General features: G+C 40.4%; 1 protein-coding gene across 4 annotated transcripts in view; it reads right to left on the reverse strand.

The window, feature by feature from the left end:
- The window catches only part of CEP152 (centrosomal protein 152), a 52149-nt gene that overhangs the window by 11925 nt on the left and 15839 nt on the right, over window positions 1–24385 (reverse strand). For all 4 annotated transcript variants that reach the window (XM_088656568.1, XM_088656571.1, XM_035131890.3 and 1 more), the window contains 12 exons: window positions 19272–19472; window positions 17090–17237; window positions 15829–15920; window positions 14128–14279; window positions 12508–12706; window positions 8927–9034; window positions 6191–6321; window positions 5470–5598; window positions 5203–5338; window positions 2846–3037; window positions 2110–2373; window positions 1408–1539 (listed from right to left, as the gene is read on the reverse strand). In XM_088656568.1, coding sequence (XP_088512694.1) covers window positions 1408–1539; window positions 2110–2373; window positions 2846–3037; window positions 5203–5338; window positions 5470–5598; window positions 6191–6321; window positions 8927–9034; window positions 12508–12706; window positions 14128–14279; window positions 15829–15920; window positions 17090–17237; window positions 19272–19472 — 1884 coding nt within the window. The remainder of the gene's footprint in view (window positions 1–1407; window positions 1540–2109; window positions 2374–2845; window positions 3038–5202; window positions 5339–5469; window positions 5599–6190; window positions 6322–8926; window positions 9035–12507; window positions 12707–14127; window positions 14280–15828; window positions 15921–17089; window positions 17238–19271; window positions 19473–24385) is intronic.

Here is a 24385-nt window from a genome sequence, read left to right on the forward strand (position 1 = left end):
TGCACACAAGCTTGTATGCCAGTGTGGTGTAATGGTTAAGAGGGTAGACTCGTAATCTAGGGAACCGGGTTCACGTCTCCGCTCCTCCACATGCAGCTGCTGGGTGACCTTGGGCTAATCACACTTCTCTGAAGTCTCTCTCAACTCCACTCACCTCACAGTGTTTGTTGTGGGGGAGGAAGGGAAAGTAGAATGTTAGCTGCTTTGACTCCTTAGGGTAGTGATAAAGCGGGATATCAAATCCAAACTCTTCTTCTTCTTCTCCTCTGTTTTCCCCGCTTGCGTAAGCACTTCCCTCCGCCCTCATTCAGTTCTGGTATCTATTGTTAGCATTACTATCATATCTGCACTGGCATGCTCCCTAACTATAGTTAAGTGTCAAAACAAAGCTATGGTTAGAGGTAGAACTACGATTAGTGTTTTAATACAGGTGCAGGCACAATGCAAGCCCATCTCTGATACCATGGGAGCAACAGATTGCATGGTCCTCCAGATTACACAGACATCATTAGGAGATTGGACAGCTTTACCTGTGCACTAGTCAAAATTAACCCATTTGAGAATACCAGCACTTGTAGCAAGGCGAGTGCCACTATTGTCACTGGCACTCAAGCTTGAATTCAGTATAATTAAATAATGTAAGCAGGGCTTGCACTGGATTTTTAAATAAAAAACTAGACAATTTGGAAAAGAAAAAAAATTGGGGAAATTCATCAGCTGTATTACCAATTTATCATATCTCTTATTTTGAAAGCAGAATGGAACACTTACCATCAATGGACCTCCAAACTTGGCATAGGGATACTGTATATCTATGTGATTGGTTGTGTCTCATGATTCACCTATGGCATGGGCATATGCTAAGCAGAAAGACAGTTTTGGTGCCCAAAGGCCACTACCCTCAATTTGCCAGTTAAGTGAGAAATCTTTATGCACTACAACTTCTTCTTTGTTGTTCTTTTCTGTGGGCAGCATGCCAAAACAGTGGGGAGAAATCGAAGGGAGTATTAAGAAGGCTTGCTTGTTTGTTTTTTGGTTTAGGGTAAATGGAGGGAAAAGGGATAAAGAAGGGAGATTTTAAAGTAATCAGAGGGAAACTAGGATGACAAAAAAGCAAGGAGAAACCTGAGCATCAAAATAGGAGGGAGAAGAAACCATGTCTACTTTAAGTGATGGCAAGAACTGAACTGAGGGTATGGGAGGGAGCTCTAGCAAAACAAAATCTATCATACCATTCCGTCAGGCAAAGCATAAAACACAACTTATGGAGAACACTGGTCTACTGAAGTTGAGCAGTTAACATACATTTCTGATCAAGTGGGCTCAAATCTGCAACTTTTCCAGTTTGAACCTACTGTGAAAAATTAGCCAAGTTTTGCCAATCATAAGGAAGTCATTCTCCACTACCTGTTTTGCTGTGCTGATTTCACATTCCTTCTCCCATTTTTCCCTGGCTACCTTCAGGTGAGCTTTGTATTCCTCAAGCTCAGTCAGTTCTTGCAGCCACCTGACACGAGCTTTCGTCAGAGCTAGTTCCACCTACAAATGGGAAAGTGGAGCGTCAGTCCATGCTCAATTAATCACAGAAGAGAAAGTACTTCAGCTACAAATATGTCTGTGCAGGTCTCTGTGCTTAAACTCACTGAAATCAATGAGATATAAAGTAGCCCAACTGTGCCCAGGATTAAAGCAACAGATATTGACCCTTTCTCATGTAAAATGTGGTTGGTTTCAATACAAGCCAACTTCAAAATCAGGAGAGAGAACCAGAAGATGGGAGAATGCAAGTCTGAGGCTTCACTCAGACTCAAGCTAAATCAATCTCATTGTCTAGGGTTATGGTCTAATTTTCACATTAAAAGCTAGACAACCAGCTATCATATAACGGTTTGGAACTCTGAGGTAATGAAAGTGTATACAGTCAGATTCATCTTAAGAAAATGCTTAAAAATACATGATTTAGAACAGCTTATTAATCAGTGCCTATTATACACTGATTCAACTCTAGTGTGGCAATATTAAGAAAATGTGTATTATATAACTATATTTTTTCTTGCACATGCTTTGGCCATATTTGGGGCAAAGCAGTATGTTGTGTTTGCTTGTTACCTGACTAGCAATGCTCTCATGATGCCTTGCTTCACAATCTCTCAGGGCCTTTTCCTTTTCTTGCAGTGCCTCCTGAATTAGTAGTGTCTGTTTTTCAACTGCTTCGGCAATCATTTGGTCCAATGATTCATCTGTGATGGTTAACAACTCTGTTTGGCTGCAATAATCATTGAGTTCCACTGCAGGCCTCTTTGCTTCTTCTAAAGCTTGATCTAGTCTATGTTGCCACTCTTTTTCAACTTCCTGAATAGCTCTGTCTTTGATCTACATGGAACAAATGAGATGGGGTTTTTTAGAGCACACTAAGAAACATCTAAATCGACTATCAAACATAAAAGCTAAATTTCATACTGTCAATCTCCAAAAGAATCGAAGTGAAATCAAGGCTTAGGTTTTCTTTCTTTCTTTAGAAGCAGAAAGAAGAGCACTTGCCACTTGTGAAATGATTAAGCCAATGTTTTCGGAGAGTAAATGTAACAGCAGAAGCAGAGTGTGTAAGATCCTTGATCACTTTAAAAAAATCAGCAGAAAATGAATACACAAATGAATACTAGAAAATGATGTTGCCACCAACTACAACAAAGAAACAAATCTATTTTAGAACTATGCTTTTAAATGCAAGGAACAAATGGCAAGCTTCTGCAAGAGCCAAAGAATTCAGAAAGAATTCTTCAGTGTCTGCATAAATAGCATCCCAGAAGTAGTTCACTGTATATTAGTACAAACCCCAGCACACCTCTTTCTGTTCTCTCTCCCAGATGGTCTTGACTACCGTCACTTCATTTTCAATGCGCTGCTTCATGTCAGATTCTTTTTCTCTCAACCATTGGCTCTTGGCAGTTACAATGGAATTCCTGTGTTCTTCCTCTAGTTCAGCCCTCAGCCTCTTCAAAGACTCTTCTTTTTCCTCCAATAACTGTTTCTTGAGCTAGGCAAAATTTAACAAGAGTGCAAAATAACTTTTTGACAAAAACAACAGTTTCGGAGCTAGACATCTGTAATGGTTTATCAGCTTCTCGGCAAAGAACTAAAGTATTAAAGCTGTTACAATAGACACCTGTTAGAATTAAAAAAGCTCTTTTCTTAATACTATCACTGCTGTTATCTTACCACTATGTATGTGGTTATGTTACTCTAGCATTTCTTACTCAAGGGGTTTCTCTTAGGCTGCAGTCCTATACACACATTTGTGGGAGGAAGTTTCACTGAACACAATGGGACTACTTCCAAGTAAACATGCATAGGATTATGCTGTTACTTAAAACAGTTCCCTGCATTCTTCCCTGCCAGTTCTTACATCTAAAACTTTCTCATTGCAAGCAATTCTCTCTTCCTTCAAATCCCTCTTCAAAACCAACCTTTCCCATGGAGTTTTGGGCATAGCCTTTCGCTCAACGAAATTTAAATATAGGTATACTTGCTTGTTTTCATCTCATGTTATTCTTGCCTGTCTGCAGGGTGGATAAAAATCAATGATTTAAATAAAATAAAATAAATGAATTGATTTTTTTTTAAAAAAAAAATCCGATTTATAAAATAAAATGCTTTTGGAGGAAAAATCTTTCTAAACATAGTTTTCTATTTAAGTTACATTATAGTCCAAAGGCTATTCATCAGAAAATAATGATTTGTTTTAAGTTTTCCATGTGTGCTAAAACTCAGTCTAAGTTTGTTTTTTGTTTTCTTAAATCATTTAACCACATCAGTTAACAAACATGGATACATATGCTATTATGTCATTGTTTTAGTTAAATAAATTGTTTAAATTGTTATTAAGAAAATGATTTTTTTCTCCTTCCTGTAAAGTACAGCAGAAAACTTGTCCAAATATAAACAGTTAACTTATTAAACCTCACAATAATTTTATAATTATCTGTCTATGTATTTCTAATAGTATAACCAAATCAGTAATTTTTGATTGAACTGTAAAAACTACTCTGAAAATTGATTATTCCAAAAATGAAACCTTCATCTGCTTGTAAATATGTAAGAATGAGTCTTTCTGTAAAAAAATGATTTTAATCAAGTCTTACTGACTAGTGATTTAAATTGTGATTTAAATTGTTTTGATCTAAATCAAATCCACCCTGCCTGTCTGCCTGCCCTTAACTTGTTAACCCTACCTTTAGTTTTTTCTGTTGTTCACTCACCACTGTCAAAGTTTGTAAGCACTTTGGAACTATCGGAAGTGTGTACACATTTTATTATTCTACAAAGAAATGGACATTGATAGTGCTTTGGAATCAAACACTACCATAAAGTAAGATCACAAATCAAAATGCCTTTATAGACAACTTCCATATGAAATTAGGATGAAGGCTAAAAAAAACCCATTCATTGTTATTCTGTACAACAAAATCCATCTTTCATATTTACATTTCTGATGGAGAAGAGCATCTTTAGATACAAAATAAAGACGAAAGCAATGGAACCAGAGTTTCTGCCAGTCAGAAATCAGCCACTAAACACGATTGATTTTCAACGATTAAATGTGAGTAAGGGGCTATGTATGATTTCAGAATCCTAAGCATATAAAATTTGTATCGGAAAAGAGAAATAAAACTATTTAACTTTTCCATTTGGTCCACAAATGAGCCTTTAGTCCTCATTATATATTTTAAAGGTTGGATCCTGCAAGCACCCAATACATAACTTGGTAATATGTTCACACAATCATTATATGTATGCAAAACTCTAACATCTTTAAAACTGGAAAGCACTTCTTAAGGTGAGTGAAATGTAGCTCACCTCAAGAAGTGCTTTCCAACTTTAATATGCTACCATATTTAGACAGAAGCAGATATAATGTCACAGAAAATGCCAACAAGAGAAGGATGGGGTGATTCATGCTTGAGGAGGAAGGGACAGGTGGGAAAGGGTACAAGATCCTATGGCCTATCTTCTATAGTTTAATTATGCTTAAGGAGCAGCCAGTGTTATGTCTGTTCTGCACCAATTCAGGCATTCCCAAACATTTTACTTAACACAAATTGCTGACAGAATTTGCCTTTGTTCAGGAGCCAAATCTGCTATAGTTGCTATGCAATCATCATCTCTGGAGTACTTTTTTTTAAGGATTATTTCTGCTTCTACCTTCTCTTCCTTCAGTTGCTGCTTTTGTTCAAATTCTGCCTTCAGAGTGGCCTCCTGCTCATCTCTCTCTCTGCAGACAGTGATGTAACATTCCTTCACTGAAAGCATTTCTTTGTTCAACTCATCAATGACAGTCCTGGAAATACATACAAGAAGTTGCATTTTAAAAGTTTTTTAAAAATCCAAGTTCTCTTCTAATAAAACAGTGTGTCTGAAAGTGAAACAGTTTCAGGCAGTCTAACTTAGCAGGGCAAAAACAAATCTCACTTTAACTGTGTAATCTTCATTTCATAATCATAGGTGAGTTTTTCTTTCTCTGCAGCATGCCTTTCTTCAAGCTCTTCACAAAGCTTTTTCTTCATGTTCTCATAATGTTGCTGATAGGTTCTTTCACATCTGGGGATAGGAGACAGGAAGAGGAAAAAGTCTAAGAAATTATTTTTTACACACGTACATAGAGCAAAACAAACAAAGCCTGCAACCCATCAAGCATATGGATGCATGCATGCATGCATGCATGCATATAGAGAGAGAGAGAGAGAGAGAGAGAGAGAGAGAGAGAGAGAGAGAGAGAGAGAGCGCAATTTCTGGGGTGGTTAAAGCTCAGGGGATAAGAATTAACTCTCCTCTCCCCAACTGTAACCTCAACTGTGTCTGCTGTGTCACAATCAGGCTTCAAAGAAGGCTTCCACTGGCTGCAGTAGTAGGTTTCTTTCAAGCTTAATTACATGTCACAATTAAGACTTGAAAAGTTATTTTCAAGGCTGCTTGTTTGGAGATAGGAGTGGTCTTCCTGGTGGTTGCAGTTGGCGATGGAAAGCTAACCCTCACCTGCTTGGCTTACTACTAATACGGACAAGTCCTAATAAATACAGAATCCGAGCCAACCCATTTTCTACTTCTTTATCTCCTAAACAGAGAAAATAAAAAAGTAACATTTATAGGCACATGCAGGACATTATGTTAGCTCCCCACTCCCCCGTATTACCTGTCAAGAGCTTCTTGCTTATCCCGATCCGACTCCTGAATCATCTGTCTCATTTGACTACATAGCTCCTGATTTGCATTTTTCAGTTTTTCTTGGTTTTCTATTAATTCCTGAATACGTGCATTAAGGCTCTGTCCAAACAAAAAATAAGAGAGGAATAATGATAAAAGTAAAGGTCAATTTAAATTTGAATAATGCTCACATCTTATTAACATGTCCTGCCTTTACAGAGAAACATTTTATGGGTAATACTGCCGAAAGTGGCATCCCTGTGTACAGTTCTTTTCTCTCCCAGAACAGATATGAACATGTGTGCTCTAACACTGTGTGCATCTTTCCTTTTGCCAGTGCATATAGTGCAGTGACATCACAAAGTAATGTAACAATGGGTGCCAATCTGAACTTTGACTATGGTTTATTTCTGTAGATCATAGCATCAGTGCAGTTGGCATAAATTTATATAAAAAGGGGTCTCCTCAATAAATAGTTCTTATCTTAAATGTGACTTGGAAGGCATCAATAAATATTCTGACCTCATAATAAGATCAGGAGCCTAATCCTGTGTTACCAACATAGATTTTCACTTCCTGTGGGAAAGAGTGAAGTTTTCTACAGACAATAGTCTTCTTCCAAAGATAAAGCCATAATTCAGGAAACATAGAGATAACCAGCTAGTCATTTCTCATGAGGATTGTGTCCTTTCAACTACAAAATGGGCAAGGAACTTGCAGGATGGTACAAAGGCACAAAGGAATAAAGATGTTACAGCACTCATTTGTTGAAAAAGACCTCTTCCTTCTCCATGAGGATACATGGGCTCAAAATAGTACTTAAACCTCAGATTTTCAAGTTGAGCAGTTCAAAGCTCCAACAGGAGCTCTTTGCTCCTCAGTGAGGTCACAATTCAACCCTTGGTTTTGCTGGATCATGGACCAAAGAATGGGCGAGAGATGTTGTTGCCTTGCTGGTACAGGTTATTGATGGGGAGAGCATAACTCTCAAACAAAATGCAGGGACCCCTAACATAGGTTCTGCCTCCTTCAGGATAGGTACCGTGTCTCCCACATTTTAAGACACCGTCTTATATTTATTTTACTCAAGAAAATAAGCCTATGGCTTATTTTCGGGGGGGGGGGCTTTTCTTTTTCTCTACCTTAAGTACCCCTCCTTACTGCGGCCAGCATTGCTGCTGCTGGCTCAGGGTGTGCAGCAAGCCTCCTTCTCCTTCTGCAGCGTTGCTGCTGCTGGATCCCTGAGGCGACCTGCTGGGTCGGTGACCAGCAGCGCCGCATGGAGCGCCGGATGGAGGAGGCGCCCTGCCAGGTCGGCGCCCAGCAGCGCCGCGTGGAGTGCCGGATGGAGGAGCCAGTCTGCAGAGTCAGTGTCCAGCAGCGCCATGCTGGATTGAGGAGGCAGTGCTTTGTGCAGCGCTGCTGGGCGCTGACCCGGCAGGCCGCTTCCACTGGTTGGGGTCCGCATCGAGGGCACGCAGCTGCTGCAGGCGGGCCAGGGCCTCGTTGGGCAGGCGGCTGAGGCGGTTGAAGCTCAAGTCCAGTTCCTTCAGCTGCTGCAGCTCACCCAAAGAATCAGGCAGCGCTCCGCCGCGTTGGCTGTGGCTGAGCTTGCACAGCCTGCGCAGGAGCGCCAACGCCGGACCGTCGTCGCGCAGGCAGAGCAGGCGGTTGTGGCTCAGGTCAAGCTCACCCAAGCGGCCCAAGTGCCCCAGGGCGGCGGCCGAAGGCAGCCTCGCGAGCTGGTTTCTGTGCATCGAGAGCACGCTCAGGCTGCTGCCCAGGGCGGCGCACAAGCCCTTGGGCAGCTCCTCCAGGCCGCGCCCGCTCAGGTTCAGCGTCTCCAGCGGCGACAGTGCAAGCGGAGACGGCGGCTGCTCCTGGTGGTGCTGCTGCGGAAGCAGCGAGGACTTGGGCTCCGGCTCTGCCTGCTGGCTGCTCTCCTCCCGGGAGCCCAGCTCCAGCTGCCCGAGGTCGCTCCGCAGCTTGCCGGTGCGCAGGGCGGCGTCTCACCACAGCCAGGCCTCTTCCTCCGGCCGCTCCGTCTCGGCCATAGTGCCGCCGCTGCAGTTCTTAGGGCGCACCAAGGCGAGAGGAAAGATGGGCTCGGGTACTAGTGCTGCCGCCGCCAGGCTCCTCACTGCAAGCTGGGCCTCGCCGCTGCAACGTAGCGCGGGGCTTTGCCACGGAGGAGGCTGCGTACGTCTTGCGCTAGGCAAGGCTGGTGAAGCTGGCGGCCGCAGGGATGTCCCGTCCGCCGCGCCTCTTCCTCCACCGCCGTGCCCGGAGGAGCATCCTTCCTCCTGGGCAGCCGCTCCCAGCAAGGCGGCACCAGCGGATTCCCGCCGCACCCCTGCGACCTGCAGACCGGCTCCTCAATCCGGCACGCTGGATGCCGACCCTACAGGTAAACCTATGGCTTATTTTCGGGGTATGTATTATATTTTACAAAGTTTAAAAATCCTGCCCTGGTATATATTATCACTACGGCTTAAAAGGGGGGAAACACGGTATATCCTCCCCTCCCTCATTTTACTGTAGCAAATTACCATGCTCACTTTGGTCTAGACTTTTTATAAGGATCCTTTTACTCTCAATATCAAGATATATATGCAATAGTATGTGTTCCCACTCTCAGGTCTCCAACATATGTAAGCCATTTTCTGAGTGATCCCATCCCATCCTATCCTTAGATGGAAAGAAAACTGACATGGTAAAAACCCACCTCAGTTTCTTGTTTCAAATCCTGATTTTCCTTTTTGAGCTTCAGCATTTCTTCAGAGACATTAGACTGTATGCCATCAAGTCGATTTTCTATATTTCTTCCTCTGGGCTAATAAAGGAGGGGAAAATGAGTCCAGATAACATATACATATATAGCAAAATAGCTCTGTGCTGCCCCAATCAGAGGTATGGCTGCCCTTTCCTAGAAGACATAACAGTTTAAAGTACCAATACCAGAAAGAAAAAAGGAAGGGAGGGACTAGGGACTGCTAAATTGTCAGATAATGAAAAACTTTGTGAGAGATTCTGAAGAAAAACTTTTCATACAGCCACTTGTGAAGCCACTCAATACATGTTATCTGGACGAAAGCTAACACTGGAACATTTGAAATGAATCAGAAATGAAGCCCAACACTTTCCAAAAGTGAAAAAGTAAAAATGTAACCCCAACATGCAATACTTACCTCTCACATGGTGAATTTGTCAATTGTGCATATCAGGGTTGCTAACCTGTGGACCTCCAGATTTTGTTGGGCTACAACTCCCAGCATCCCTGGCTGTGCTGGCTGGGGCTGATGGAAACTAGTCCAACAACATCTGGAAGACCATGCTAATCATCCTTGATGCAAGTTGTTGGCAGAAAAAGAAAAAGAAAATACAAAGCACAGAGAGTACCAAAACACAGCTCACTTGGAAGTAGATCGAGATAGGATTGTGTGTTATATACGTGCCTCTTTTAGCTGGCTGGTGCACAATAGGTTTATGCTCAGTGGAAGAAAGCCATGATTGCAGAGCACAGCACAAAGCTGTCAAATCATGTCCTAACACACTGTCATCCAAAAACCTGATGTAAGTGTCTGTGTTTTATTTGGTATGGCAGATAATGCAACATGGATGCTATAACAAGTAGGGCACACTTGTGGAGTTTTAAATATTAGGGCCAACTGGGCAATTTTGGCAGAAGAATAACTATTGTCAGTGTTTCCCACATGACTTTCCAGGTCCAAGAACTGTCCAAGCAACACAAGAAGCAACTAAATGATTCACATAACTGTACTTCCAAGGAAATATGTTTCAGCATCAAGGCAAAGGTTTCAACATACTGTATCCAGTACAGTTCATCACCAGCACTATCATATTCTAGCCATTCTATCCTAGGCCAGTAAACCAAGTTATAGAACTTAAATTACAGTACTCCAGGCATGTCAAACCTGCGGCCCTCCAGATGTTTTGGACTACAATTCCCATCTTCCCCAACCACTGGTCCTGCTAGCTAGGGATCATGGGAGTTGTAGGCCAAAACATCTGGAGGGCCGCAGGTTTGACATGCCTGCAGTACTCCATCTTATTCTTAAGCAACTCTCTCATGTAAGCAAAAACATCCCATACAGTTGTTCAGCACGAAGAGTGTGTTTTAAGCCAAGCACAGGAAAATAAAATAATAAAAGGATCAGTGCATATAACTGTAATAAAACTTAGCTCCTACCAAAAGGGCAGGGACCAGTTTCTTATGAAGAAAATCATCTGTTTTATTCTTTGTGTAATATTATCTAGGACACAGCTTTCCAGACTTTTCATGTTGGTGACACACTTTTAATACATGCATCATTTCACGACATAGTAATTCAGTTTTACTAGCAAACTGGGGGTTAAACTAACCCCTTTCGAGGCGCAGGAGGAATGCAGGGAGCAATTCGTGTGACACACCTACACACTGCAGTCAGCACACTACTGTGTCGCAACAGTTTGGAAAGCTGACCTAGGGCATTGTCTCCAACTACAATAGCAGCCATCTTCACCATCAGAGGGCTGAATCTTCCCATAGGAAGCACATGGCTTCTCCAAATACTGAGTTGAATTCAACATTTTTGCTCTGAACAGACCCAGTGAAATTAATGAGCATGCTAGGTCCATTAATTTCAATGGGTCTACTCAAAGTAAAACTTTATTGAACACCACCCATTAATTCACCAGCAGTACTACTCAAATATTATTACCACATCCACCTAACACAATCCAAGATGGTGGTTTTTTCCTCCTTTTGGTTAATACCTGGTTAAAGCAGTTGTTAAGGAGGGCAGAATAAACTTGAGGACTAATAAAAAACCCAATCATCTGACACAAATAAGGGGTGTAATTATTATAGCAACTATACTGAGGCTTTGTATTCAATATTGCAACTATGAGTTCAATAATACCATCCAGGAGTTGGCGAAACTTAGCCCCTGATTTCTGGATGATCTAACCACCTACAATTGTTTACAGTCTCGTAAACTAAATTCCAAAGTGTAACAGTATGAACTACTTTCATGTCCATAATTATTGACCACTAAGTTTTGGTTTGTTTGAAATTCTATCCAAGTTTTAAATTTAATAAGGGTGGGGGTGCTGGGTACCCCCATGAGCAAATTAGGGTAAATGAGACATACAATATGCACAACATAGGACAGAGTAAGTAAGACAATTCACTAGTCTGGGATTCAAAAGTCATGTGCCGTTCCATCAGCTACTCAATCTCAACGAAGCACTCATATATTCTAATGTACCAAACTCCTCCCAGGACCAGCTGTAAACACTAGGGGTGCCAACTTGAATGAAATATTGCAGGTGCCCAGGTAAGCCCCACCCCACATAATTGATCACATGTCACAGTGCACGCACACCATTTGAATGGCAATGCCCATTCAATATTTTATTGTGGGGGCCGAAGCCCCCATGGCCCCCTAGGTGTTGGCTCCTATAGTAAACACTTAAGTCTGCTCTCCAAAAGGCCTTTACTCTTGAGGAGCCGTTTTTCACTGGACAGCTGCCTGAACCTGCATTTTCTGGCATCTACTCTCTCTGGAATTGCAAGGCTGCTCAAAAGAGGGCTCTTTTGCCACTGTTGAGTTCCACTAGTGCAGCTACAAGGACACCCACACTACAGCCGAGGCAGCAATGGGTTGAGCTGGGCATCTATGGCAACATCTGCAATGAGTGTAGATTGTCCTTGGCAATTCTGGGAAGGCTCCTTATTAGGGTTTTGTCTAGGTCCTTATCTTGCAATACAGCCACTGCCTAGAGAAGGATGACTATGGCAAAAAAGGAGGTGGAGATGACCCAGAGGGCTAGGGCAGAAGCCTCCGAAAGAAGGCTTCCAAGGGAAGAAGAACACTTGAGAGTACTACTGCCACTGACACATCTACTACTGAGGTTTTAATTTCTTCATAGATTTGGCAGGACATGAGTAATGCTTTTGAGCTATGGAGAATAGAAACAGAGATGAGAAAGCTAAGCGGAAAAATGGAGAAACTAGAAGATGAGTGGCAGTAATCAAACAAGTAATAATGGAGAGAAGAATATGGGCATAGTGGAAATGCTGAAAGAAATGTTGTATGAGAAAAGGCTCAATCCTGGCTGAAAACAGGAAAAGCAGGAACCTAGGGTCACATGAATGACCCAGAGGTTTATCACATGTTTCTTGACTTCCTTGGCAATTGGTAGTTATAGCCCAGGATACTGGATGTCTCATTACTCCAATTGAAAAGAGAAAACTTAAAAGTATATTAATATTTCAAAACGCACCCCACAATTAAAACAAACCTCATGCATATTTGTTTTTACTAGTTGCTCCTTCAGGTCTTCAACTGTTCTCTGGTAATCATCAAGGTCACTCTGTAACCGAGAAATGCGGTTCCTCTTTGTTTTGTTACTATTCAGTAAACGTTCTAGTTCAATCTTCAGCTGTAAGATGACCTCATCTTTAGATAATTCTTTATCTGCTTCTTTAGTCAGTGCAGCGCTGTTGAACATTACCAAAAAAAAGGGGGGGAAATAGTTGCATTAGTCTATAATCATTGGGAGACTTTGAGATTCTGAGCTACTTGGAATTTTATGTACTAAGGCTGCATCCTAAAGTTCAACTTAGTGAGACTTGCTCGCAAATAAACAAGTAGGATGAGACAAAGTTTTATTTGTATGTGTCCTTTGCCTTTCAGGTTTACTTTGAAGCGGCAATAGAAGTTGACCTAGTATCTTGTTCTTGGACTGTGTCCTATTCATTGCAGAGAGCTCAAGCCTTACAATTCTAGGATGCTATAATTGGCAACAGAGTAGTTTAAAATGGACTCACTATAAGGCACCTGCTTACTTAAAGGACAAATGAAGAGCTCAAAAATTCACTTTTTCATGTAGATATTATAGGATATACCAGTTGGCTTGTGTCATTGGGGCCTCATTTCATTGACTATAGCAGTGCTAGCCATTCAGGTTTTTTCCTAAGGAGAGTAATAACCATCTTGTTTATTTTAGTTATTTATTGCATTTATATATCACCTTTTATCTTCCAAGGATCACAGGGTGGGGTACATGGTTCTCCTCCTCCCCATTTCACAACAGCCCTGCAAGGTAGGTTAGGCTAAGAGATGGTGAGGCAGTGAGCTTCATGGCTGAGTGGGGATTCAAACCCTGCTCTTCCATGTCCTAGTCCAACACTCTAACCATTACGCTACACTGGCTCTATCAACATTTCAACTTTTCCCATATCTAATTCTGCAGTGCCACCCATTCAGTTTCTGTGTAAGGAGAGTTGTAACCATCATATGAACTCATCATATGCCCACCTAGTCTCTTACCTCTCAATTATCCAAGGGCTAATAGAAATTGCATTGTTTAGACATTCTTCGATCTGGAGTACCATTTAGAGATTATCATCTAGCTATTTGGCATCTTATTTTGCTATGCTGCTATTATTTTAATTTAACATTTTCATCGCTGTTTTACTGTTGTTATTTTTTTTATTGCCCAAGGGCTTACCCAAGAAGTAGCTTATAAATTGCAAAACAAACAAGACCAAATAAACTTGCCCTAAATTTTTGGCTCTACCACCACAAATATAGCACAAGCTGTACACATTGAGTTTGCATATTTTTATGCTGGCTTTAAAACGAAGACTTAACACTACACTATGTTGCAGCCTTAAATTTACTAATGAAGGTTTACACTGTATCTTTACATCAATCTTAAACACAACTATTACAAGTCCATTCTCTTATGAAAACCACTGCTACTTTGGTAATAAAAAATAGTCTGGATAGCAGACTACTGCAAGCCCCATGTGAAAGTGAGATTTAAAATTTTAAAACATAATAGGGAGATATGATACTATTTGGACAACATTTCAGTATTAGTCATTTTCAGATTAGAAAGGTGTTCACCCAGTACCTGTTAAGTCCAGTTTTCTTTTTAATACCCAAATCTACATAAGAATCAGTCATGTCTACATTCAATTCTCCACCTGGGTCACTGAGAAACACACCATGTTTCGCAGCAGATTCATATAAAACCAATTCTTCTTTAAGTTCCTTTAACTCTTCCTAAAATACAGGGTGGGGGGATGGAAGATAAACAAATCCAGAATAGGTTAGGAATACAGGCCTGTTAATCCTGAATATGTACTTCTAAAGGTTACACTGTACATGACTCTTACCTGTCTCTTAGACATATAAACTACAGGCAATGACCGATTAATGTGTGTCCAAAAGATGCGCAATTGCGCATAGTGCCGAACCCAGAAATAACCAAAAATGTCATGAAACACGTCACTAAAAGGGTGGAATGGGAGCGGGACTTGCTTATACACGCTACAACAATGTGCACAGGGGCCGGGAACGGAACCCCCTGGCAAAATGGTTGTTGACCGTAGTCACAGCTGAGTGTGCAGTTAAGCATCTGTTTAATTGCTTAAAATACCTATAGATGATAATTATGATCCGTAGACCAAATAAAGTGAAACTGGTAAGATATACATTATTGTCATACCTTTCCCCCATGTTGGGCACCAGGTAATATCTGATCAAAGGAATTCCTCAGGTCCACACCTGCTTCAATTTACCAGTGAAACAGCTTCACGGACTGACAGACACTCATTGGGCCACTTTATTCTGGAAGTGTCTGAGTGCTGTATATTACAAACTGACTGATTACTGGAAGAATACAGGTGTGACACTCAATGACAATGGAAAGACTCCTTTGATCCCTGAATTTCAGGAAGATGGGTTCAATGCAAGAGGTAACCCTACAGAATGCAGATATCTTTGACGAGCAACAAAACTTCATTAATATTCTTAATGGCAGCACACTTCTCACTAAAGATATTTCATTAAGTGCCCCCCCCCAGGAAATAAATATAAACGAAATTTTAAAGTAGGCTAAAGCTCCAGTTCCACAATGAATGCACGGGGTGGCCTTTTGTCATGTCTGCCTACATCATCCTCCGCCAATAAAATGAAACAATCTTATGGTATGATTAAATAACACATGGGATAAGGATAACCCTGTTTTTTGCACACGTTGTGTGTGTGTGGGAGGAATCCCACGCATATTTACTCTGTTTTAATCCTCAATGAGTTCAACAGCAAGCTCCCTAGTACATGATTTTAGGAATGCTGAAATTAGTGATGGTAAAAATAAACCTTTCAGTCTCCAACATCACAATGATCTCAGCATACAACATACTATTTTTCAGAATGTTTATAAACCATTAAAAAATATCAAGGCAGCAAATTGCAACATATGGGCATACAAGCATAGAACGCAGCATAAAAAGCTTGGGAAATCAGTGACGGTTTAGACCTGGCAACAAAAGCATTTCAAGGCTACTGCCAGCTGCACTACCATGGAGAGAGTGTTCCACAAACAAGGCACCATAACAGAGAAGGCTCTTTCTCCTGCTGTCACATATCCAGTAAAGATAGTTTTGAGAAGGGCCTCCCCTGTACATCTGAAGACATAGCTAGGCTGGTAAAGGGTAAAGTGTTTTTTCAGGTATTTGGACCCCATGCTGCTCAGAGTTTAGTAGGTAAGTACCTTGAAATAGTGCCCAGGCAAAAATTGTAAAGTCTTTAAACAGGATAATAAACCAACCTGCAGAGCCTTATTCATTTCATTGCTTATCAGCTGGACAGACTGGGCTTGCTGAAGCTGCATGCGTAACTGATTTGTCTCCTTCACCAAACCTGAAGAGAAAGAGCTGGAATTAATATATTGTGAGTATACAGTAAGAACCGCAGAGGTGGGATCAAGTGACCTTGACTAAGTTCTATTTTGGCATTAAGACTATACATTAATAACTCAAATTAAAAACAATAATCAGGTAGCAGCATTTTTAAATGTACCGTATATTCTGGTGTATAAGACGACTGGGTATATAAGACGACCCCCAGCTTTTCCAGTTAAAATACAAAGTTTAGGATATACTTGCCGTATAAGAAACACAACCCGGTGTATAAGACGACCCCCGACTTTTGATAAGATTTTCCTGGGTTAAAAAGTAGTCTTATACGCAGGAATATACATTACCCTTTTAAAGATGCACTGAAATGCTGGGTTTTTCTACTACAGAGATGCCTAGAAGAGGATGTGGACATTATGGCCCTATGTGAATGGAGGGTACTCAAGTTCTCAGTTTAAAAAAAAAATCTTTTCCAGCATTTGAGACTGTGGCAGCTTTATTTCCTTTTGAGTTTTTTCCTTGCACTTTAAAATAAAAGTAATGATGAGTACATAAGACATGTCCAATGTTTGCTTTTCTTTAGCTTGCCCGAAGTTGAAGGAAACTGTGAAACTCTGCCAAAAAAAACAGGATGAACAAGGCTGGCTTGGTAAAATAGTTAGTTTTTTTTTTAAGGAACAAGATGTCTAAATGTATACAGTGGAATCTTTAATGTCACTTACAGAGGCATTTCACAGTATTTCTTTAGCCGGCAGGAATATTTTTCAGTGTGGAGTTGGCAGGGCTTATGTCACTTAAGTATCACCTGCCATACTCATCATCACTTATTTACCTTGTTACGCAAAGTTCGCTTAAAAGGAAGTTTTATTCTACTGAAACGTTCCATCTTTCTCCTTGTAAGAGGCCTCTCTCTCCACCTATGCCACCTAGGTATCTGATCTAGTCGCTTATTTAGGATGACACCCTAAGCAAAGAAAGTGCCATATGAGCTTCGTCATAATGTATGAGCAATCCAGGATTATTTAAGTATGATGAATGGCTTTCTTAATTCCTACCTCTCAAATAATTCTTTTTACCACTGAGACCATTGTGGTTTTTCATGCAAATAGCTATTCAAAACTTGAGCAGATCTTCATTCATGTTTACTGCCAAAACAATGCAAATATGACAAACCTGTCTGCAGCAGATTTGCACACTGGTTTTGGCTTTCTTCTAGACTTCTTGAGAGCCGACTGATAATTTCATTTTTTTCCAATTTGCTTTCCTCAAGAGTTCTTTCAAGTTGTTTCACATGTTCCCTTAGATGGCAGCAAAGTTCTGACTGATAAAAGAATTGTATAAAAAGTTTCCAATCAATACCTATAGAAAATTTTTATGCCCCTTTCCCCTCCAAAATGGAGTCAAATAAGCTTACATTAAAACACAATTACCAAACTAAAAGCAGCATCACAGAACAAGATGCTGCACAAAAGAGGCAAAACAGCTAAGCAATATAATCAAAAGCTTATTTAAAGAGAAATGTATTTGAACACAAACAGCAAGCAACACACACACCAGAATGTATGTCCATATAGGCTAAATTGGTCCCAATCAAGTTTAATATTAAAATCATCCATACATCACAATTGGGTTTGGGTGTGTGTGTGGAACACAGAAACATAAAACTATTTACATATTCTCAATTAAATAACACAACAATTGAAAAAATGTATAGACATTTTGTTTTGTTTTTTCATTCCATTGTAAGCTATCTAATTCATCTTCTGCATCTCAGATTTATACTAGCAGTGGAAAGGTTTAAATAGTTACAAACTATAGTTCTTCATAATTTATTTTAAGGGGAACCAAGTTCTCTCAAGCTGTTTTTTGCTCTGACTTTTTCTTTAAACAGTACATCACAGTAAGCGTAGACATCATGACCAGATACCATTTTTAAAATTATTATTAATCCACTCTCCTTCAGTTGAGATTCCTTAAGTATGTCATTTGGCTGCTATTAACATTTTTGCTTCAATTAGCAATTCACCACCAAATTACCATGGTCTGATTGTTATTATTATTTTAAGATGTAAATTCTTTTTTGGGTAACAGACACAATCCATAGCCAATCCATATTTTGCATATTTTCCAGAATATCTTTGCACAGGTCCAATATACATAATATAATCTGCTTCACTAGTGATTTTTTTAAAAAGAAGGGAGGGAGGGGGGAGGGAGGAAAAGAAAAAAATTCAAAAGGCTTTAGGATGGTTCAGGTACCACAACCTTAGTTCAATAAACTGTAGTTTATTAAATGCATTGTTGCAAGGACAGCTTGCTCCTGGCTTGATATATGAAGCTACTCTTACAGTTATTTCTATGGGCCCATGAGCTTTTTGTGGGATGAATCAACTTTCTTTTCAGCCACATCCTTCAAAATGGTGCCTCCAGCACTCAGCCAGGAGGGTGGCTTTTTTTCCTCATGTGGGTGCAGGAAGAGGCAGGAAGTGCCTAAAGTTTTTTTTTTTAATTTGGACCACCCCCTTCTCAGATTTCATATATTTTATTATGTCAGTTGATAAAGTCTCTTTAAGGTTTTAAATCACTTCTTTAGTAAATAAAAATGAAGGTGGGGAAGTATGAACCAGTCCCAAAAATGGCTGACTTTGGAGCGAGCTTAATAAGATACAGTCATACCTCAAGTTACAGACGCTTCAGGTTGTGTCTTTTCAGGTTGCGTCCCGCGGCAAACCCGGAAGTACCCAAACGGGTTACTTCTGGGTTTCGGTGCTTTGCGCATTCACAGAAGTGTTAAATCAAGCTTTGCGCATGTGCAGAAGAGCTGTGGGTTCCGAACGTGCCTCCCGCATGGATCACGTTTGCAACCCGAGCATCCACTGTAATTGACATCTATCAACGTTAAGAACAATGTCCTCCATGGGCCGCTGGTGGTGATCCTGAGAAACTGCAGCCCAAAGTGGAAAGAGAAGAATGGCTGTGCTTCTACGTAGGAGTGGTGAGGCAGGAAAGAAAGCTGGAGTATGAAGAATTTGAAATCAAGCGGTTCCCAAATTTTTATGAATGATTTGCTGAATTAGATCTTCAGCATTACAGAATCGTGTCAAAGCACGGAAGTCAAAGGAGTGAGGATAGTTACCATGATCTGTTTCAATTTCTAAAATAAAGGAGAAAGCCTTTGAAGACAACTGAGCTCTGTGGTTTTGTAGTTTCCATGCATTCTGTATGCTTCCTTTCCCTTATAATTGTATTTTCAAATGGAGTTAGTATTTAGAATCTTTGTCAGATGGAAAAAGCAGAACACCACAACTTTTCATGTCCTGTGTGATATTTTCAATATTGTAACCCTCAATCTGACCTGCTCCTGGAATGCTATATTCCTAGCATCCAGTTTCTGCTGCAAAGACAAGGCTTGTTCTTCATGTTTCTGTTTGAGTGCTGTAACGATCGCCTCATGCTGCTCTCTTGCACGCTGGAGGGTGTCAGAGCGTCGAAGTTCCAAGAGCTGCTGCTGCATGGTTTCCATTGCAACTTCTGCAACTTTAGATTGTTTGATCAGCTACAAAAACAAACAAACAAAAATCAAACAGGAACATGTGTTAGTTCAAAATTATTCTCTAGCCACCTTAAAATAAAATTATTGACATAAATTCTCTGGTTACAAAGTATTCTTCAACTTCTTAAATAGAATGACATATCATATGTTACGAAGCAAGTATTATGCAACTATATTGGGCTAAGAATATCCAAAATAATCAAGTTTTTTAAAATGCTAATACCGTACATAATAAAAGGCCAATTTTGGCTTCCGGTCTGGGTGCGCTAGAGGACGAGTCGCAAAGAAACTGAGCTCCGTAACATCGGGCTTGGTTTTGCTTCAGCGGGGGTCCGGAGGGGGGTTTTGGCGCCAGGAAACCCACCCCGTAAAGAGGGGAGAGTACGGGTCTCTCCCTGGAGGACGAAATAGCGGCGAAAGAGCCGGAAAAACGGCGTCAAAAGGCGGAACTCTGTCCCAGCACTTTCGAGTGGAGGAGACAGAGAAGAGCCAGGGATGCCATAGATCAAGCGGACCCGCTGAAAGGCGCCGAAAACTCGCAATAGCGAGCACCCAAGACACACCGGCTACAAGAAGTTGGAGCGGTACCGACCTGTGAGAGAATTGAGACTTTTAAAACCAATTTATAGCACTCCAGGCGGGACAATAAGGTCGGTGTTTTATTTGTGAGCGCGGAGAACGATTGCTGGCTGTGAGACTCCCCTTGTATTGTGTGAGGATTAAAAAAGGAGGAGGCACGTCGCGGACCAGGGGGTGGTGTAAAAAGGTGGCTGCAGTAACAAAGAAGGCTAACCCACCCTAGAGAGAGTGAGAGAGAGAGCGTTATCTCCTGTCGGGGGGAAAGCTCTAAAGGAAGTGTCGGACAAGGGAAAGAGCAAGTATAGAGGGGAAGACCGACTGAGGGGAGGAGAAGGAGAAGGAGAAGGAAAAGAAGAGACGGGTGGAGGCGGAGAAAAGAAGAAGCGCCATTTATACACTGGGATCAAGGCTGTTAAAGTGCTTGTTTGGGGGCAGAAAATGGAGGGTAACAGCGATAATGGCGATTGCTGACTTGCCAAGTCACAACTTCCGCCTTCCCCACGGAAGACCAAGCTAAGAAAGGGTGAGATCCAAGTAACCCGTGTATTCTAAGAGAGCGAACGAACCGACGAGCGCCATCTGCTGGGGAAAGGGAATTTTCCTTTACTCCTCTTATGGAGATAATCTGAAATGAAGGGCCTTTAAAAGTTACATCCCCACACCCCTCCCCCAAATTAAAAGGAACCCCCATGGACTTTTGACTCAAAGGGAAAGGGGAACTCCCGAGGTTTGAGAGTGAAAGAGGCGGGAAAGAATTCCTCTTTGATAGAAGATCCTAATCTGTGCATGCCTTTTTACCCTCTCTTCTTAGAAAGTTAAAAAAGCCTTCACGTTTAATTACGTAAAATGGGAAGTAAAAAGACACAAGCCTTAAATACAAGGAGACAGTCGACCTCCCCTGATAATGATGCCTTATCAGACCTAAAGGAACTCATAACAGAAATGAATAAATCCTTGAATGAGAAATTGGACACAGCAGAGGTATCGAATAGAGCATTAAGTGAAAAAATGGACTCAGTGGAGACAAAGATCGAAAATAATTCACAAGTGATCGTGGAAATGTCTAATCAAATAAAGGATTTATATGGTAAGAATAAAGAGTTAGAGAAGGCTATGAAGGACTTAAGTACTAAGGTGCATAAACAAGAGGAAGTCATCAAAAAAATTGCAACAGCTGATAAAGAAAGGAAAGAAGAGCAGCGGGAGGAGGATGAAGAGAGGCTACGCATCAAAAAGACTCAGGAAGAACTGGCAGACCAGATAGCCATGTTAGAAATGAAACAAAAATCTCTCTGGTTGAGGATGAGGGGGATAAAGGAGTCCCCGAATGAAAGGATTGATGAGAAAATTATTAGAGAATTGGCAAAATGGCTTAAAGTCAAAGAGGACGACCTGCTTCTTGATGTGGAGAGAATTTATAGGACTTGGACGGACAAAACAAAAAACAAAAAGGGACCAGGAGATTGTGTGGTCATCCTTAATTCCTGGCTACTGAAGGACAGAATATTACAAAAGAAAAAACAAGAAGAATTCACAGTAGACGGGAAGGGGGTGGCCATCTTTAAAGAGATACCGAAAAGGTTTATTCTTAAGAGACAAAATTATAAGGCCCTAACAGAAGCCCTTACAAGGAAAAATATTGGATATGTCTGGGAGTTCCCGGAAGGTTTGACCTTCCCCTATAAAGAAAGAAGGAAGACGATCAGAACAAAGGAAGATGCAGAAAAATTCTTGAGAAGATTGAGAAAAGAAATAGGGGAAGAAGAAGAGGGTGAGGGGGCTATTGAGAGTTAAAACTTGTTAATATAGATGATTAGAAGAGAATAGTAGATGATCCAGAATGATGAGTAAGAATAGGGGGAGGAAGGGGAATTGGGATGTTTTCTCCTTTTTTTTTTTTGTTCAAAGATAAAGTGTGTTTTCCTTTCGCATTTTTTTTTTGTTTGTTTGTTTGTTTGTTTTCTCTTCTCTTTCTCCCTTCCTCAGTGGCGTGGTCTCAAAATTTGTTCTTTTAATATTATTATTATTACTATTTTCTCTCTCTTTTTGGTTTTATATTCTTCTGTTTCTCTTCCTCCCTTTCTTAAATACACCACTCTTATTTCTGAAACCTACCCATACCTTGTGATTTTGGGGGGAGGAGGGAGGGAGTGAGTGAGATTTGGAATCTGTACTGACTACTGTCTGAGTTGTAACTTTATTCAAGCTTAGAGTAAGAATAGCATTAACCGTATATTAAGGGTGGATTAGTACAGTTGAACTTTATTTTGGGTAATTATTGTGTGAAATTTCGGAATTATTTGTAAGGATGTATTGTTAAGACATTTTAGATTTATGCAGATTTATAATAAAGAATGGCTTGTAAATTAATCTCATGGAATGTAAACGGATTGAATAAGAAAGTGAAAAGAAATAAGATTGAACATCTGTTGAAGAAAGAACTATGGGACATAGTGTGTTTACAGGAAACACATATTTCGCAAAAACATGAAAGAATTCTAAAAAATAACAGACTAGGGAATGAATTTATATCTGCGGATAAAAAGAAGAAGAGGGGAGTGGCCACCTATGTGAATAAAAAATTGAAAGCAGAAAAATTATTTCAGGATTCGGAGGGGAGAGTGGTAGGAGTAAAAATTTATTTAAACATAGGGAAGGTTGTAGTAGTTAATGTATATGCCCCAAATGGCTGTAAGGAAATTTTTTTTGAAAATGTAGGGAAATTATTAGGGGAGTATGTGGAGGATGAGGAAATCATCCTAGCAGGGGACTTAAATGGTATTATGAATGCAGGGTTAGATAGATCTAATGTAGGGAGGAAAAGGGGAGGCAAATTACCACCTAGCTTTCGCCACCTAATTTCAAATTTTGGGATGTTAGACATATGGAGGGAGAGGAATCCAAGGGAGAAAAGATTCACACATTATTCGGATGCAAGGAAATCGGCAGCTAGATTGGACGCCATTTGGGTAACAAAAAATTTAATGATGAAAATTAATAAATGCGAAGTATTAACAAAACTTATTTCAGATCACAACCCAGTTATGATAAGAATGCAAGAGCAAGCAAAACAATCTAAGAGATGGAGGTTGGATGAAACTATTTTGAGGGATGAGACCTTTGTGGAAAAAACCAAACACTTGCTGAAAGAATTTTTTGTAAATAATATAAAAGAAGATGTGAGTTTGATAACGGCCTGGGATGCCAGCAAGGCCTTCTTAAGAGGGCTATATATTCAACAGATAGGAAGGAAGAAAAGAGAAAGGAGAGAAAGGATGGAGGAGGTGAAAAGAAAAATAGAGGATAAAGAGAAAGAATTGGGGAGAAACCCCAAAGGGGAGAATCTGGCAAGTCAAATAAAAATTTTACAGAAAGAATTAGAAAATGTAGTAGAGCAAGAAGTAGAGAAGAGGATAAAATGGAATAGACAAAGATTATTCGAATTTGGAAATAAAAGTGGGAAATTTTTATCATGGCAATTAAAGAAGAAACAAAATGAAAAAATTATAACAAAGGTAAGAGAGGGGGAGAGATGTTGGACGAAAATGGAAGATATCAGCAGGTGTTTGGTGAATTGCTACAAAGATCTCTATAAGAAGGAAGGAGGGAATGAGGAGGGAATAAGGAAGTATTTGGAAAATTATAAAGGGGAATCAATAAAAGAAGAAGAGAGGAGCTTCCTAAATAAATTAATTACTAAACAAGAGATATATTCGGCAATATCAAAATTGAAAGCAGGGAAATCCCCAGGCACGGATGGCCTGGGGAGCCAACATTATAAGATCTTCAGAGAGGAATTAATAGAAACTTACCAAAAGCTAGTGAATGACATCTTAAAAGAAGGTACCATCCCACAGTCCTGGCAGGAGGCGTATATAATTCTACTTCCAAAAGAACAAACTGAAGAGATCCAAGCGGCCAATTTTAGGCCGATCTCATTGCTGAATACCGATTATAAGATCTATGCTATCATCATGGCGGAAAGGCTGAAGCAGGTTTTGAATAGAGTGATCGGTCAAAATCAACAGGGGTTTCTACCAAAAAGGAAAATGGCTAAAAATATAAGGGTACTTGTAAATATAATTGAATTTTTAGATTGGCACCCGGGGAAGAAAGCTGCATTTGCATTTTTGGATGCAGAAAAAGCTTTCGATAACCTGAGATGGGAGTTTATGCTGAAGGTACTGGGGAAAATAGGTATAAATGGGAGCTTTGCGAAAGGCATTGAGGCAATTTACAAAAAACAGGTAGCAAAATTAATAGTAAATGGAAATTTGTCTGAAGAATTTGAAATTGGTAAAGGGACTAGACAGGGGTGCCCACTCTCGCCTCTATTA

The sequence above is a fragment of the Zootoca vivipara genome, chromosome 13, assembly GCF_965207765.1.
Source record: "Zootoca vivipara chromosome 13, rZooViv2.hap1.1, whole genome shotgun sequence".
NCBI classification, from domain to species: domain Eukaryota; kingdom Metazoa; phylum Chordata; class Lepidosauria; order Squamata; family Lacertidae; genus Zootoca; species Zootoca vivipara.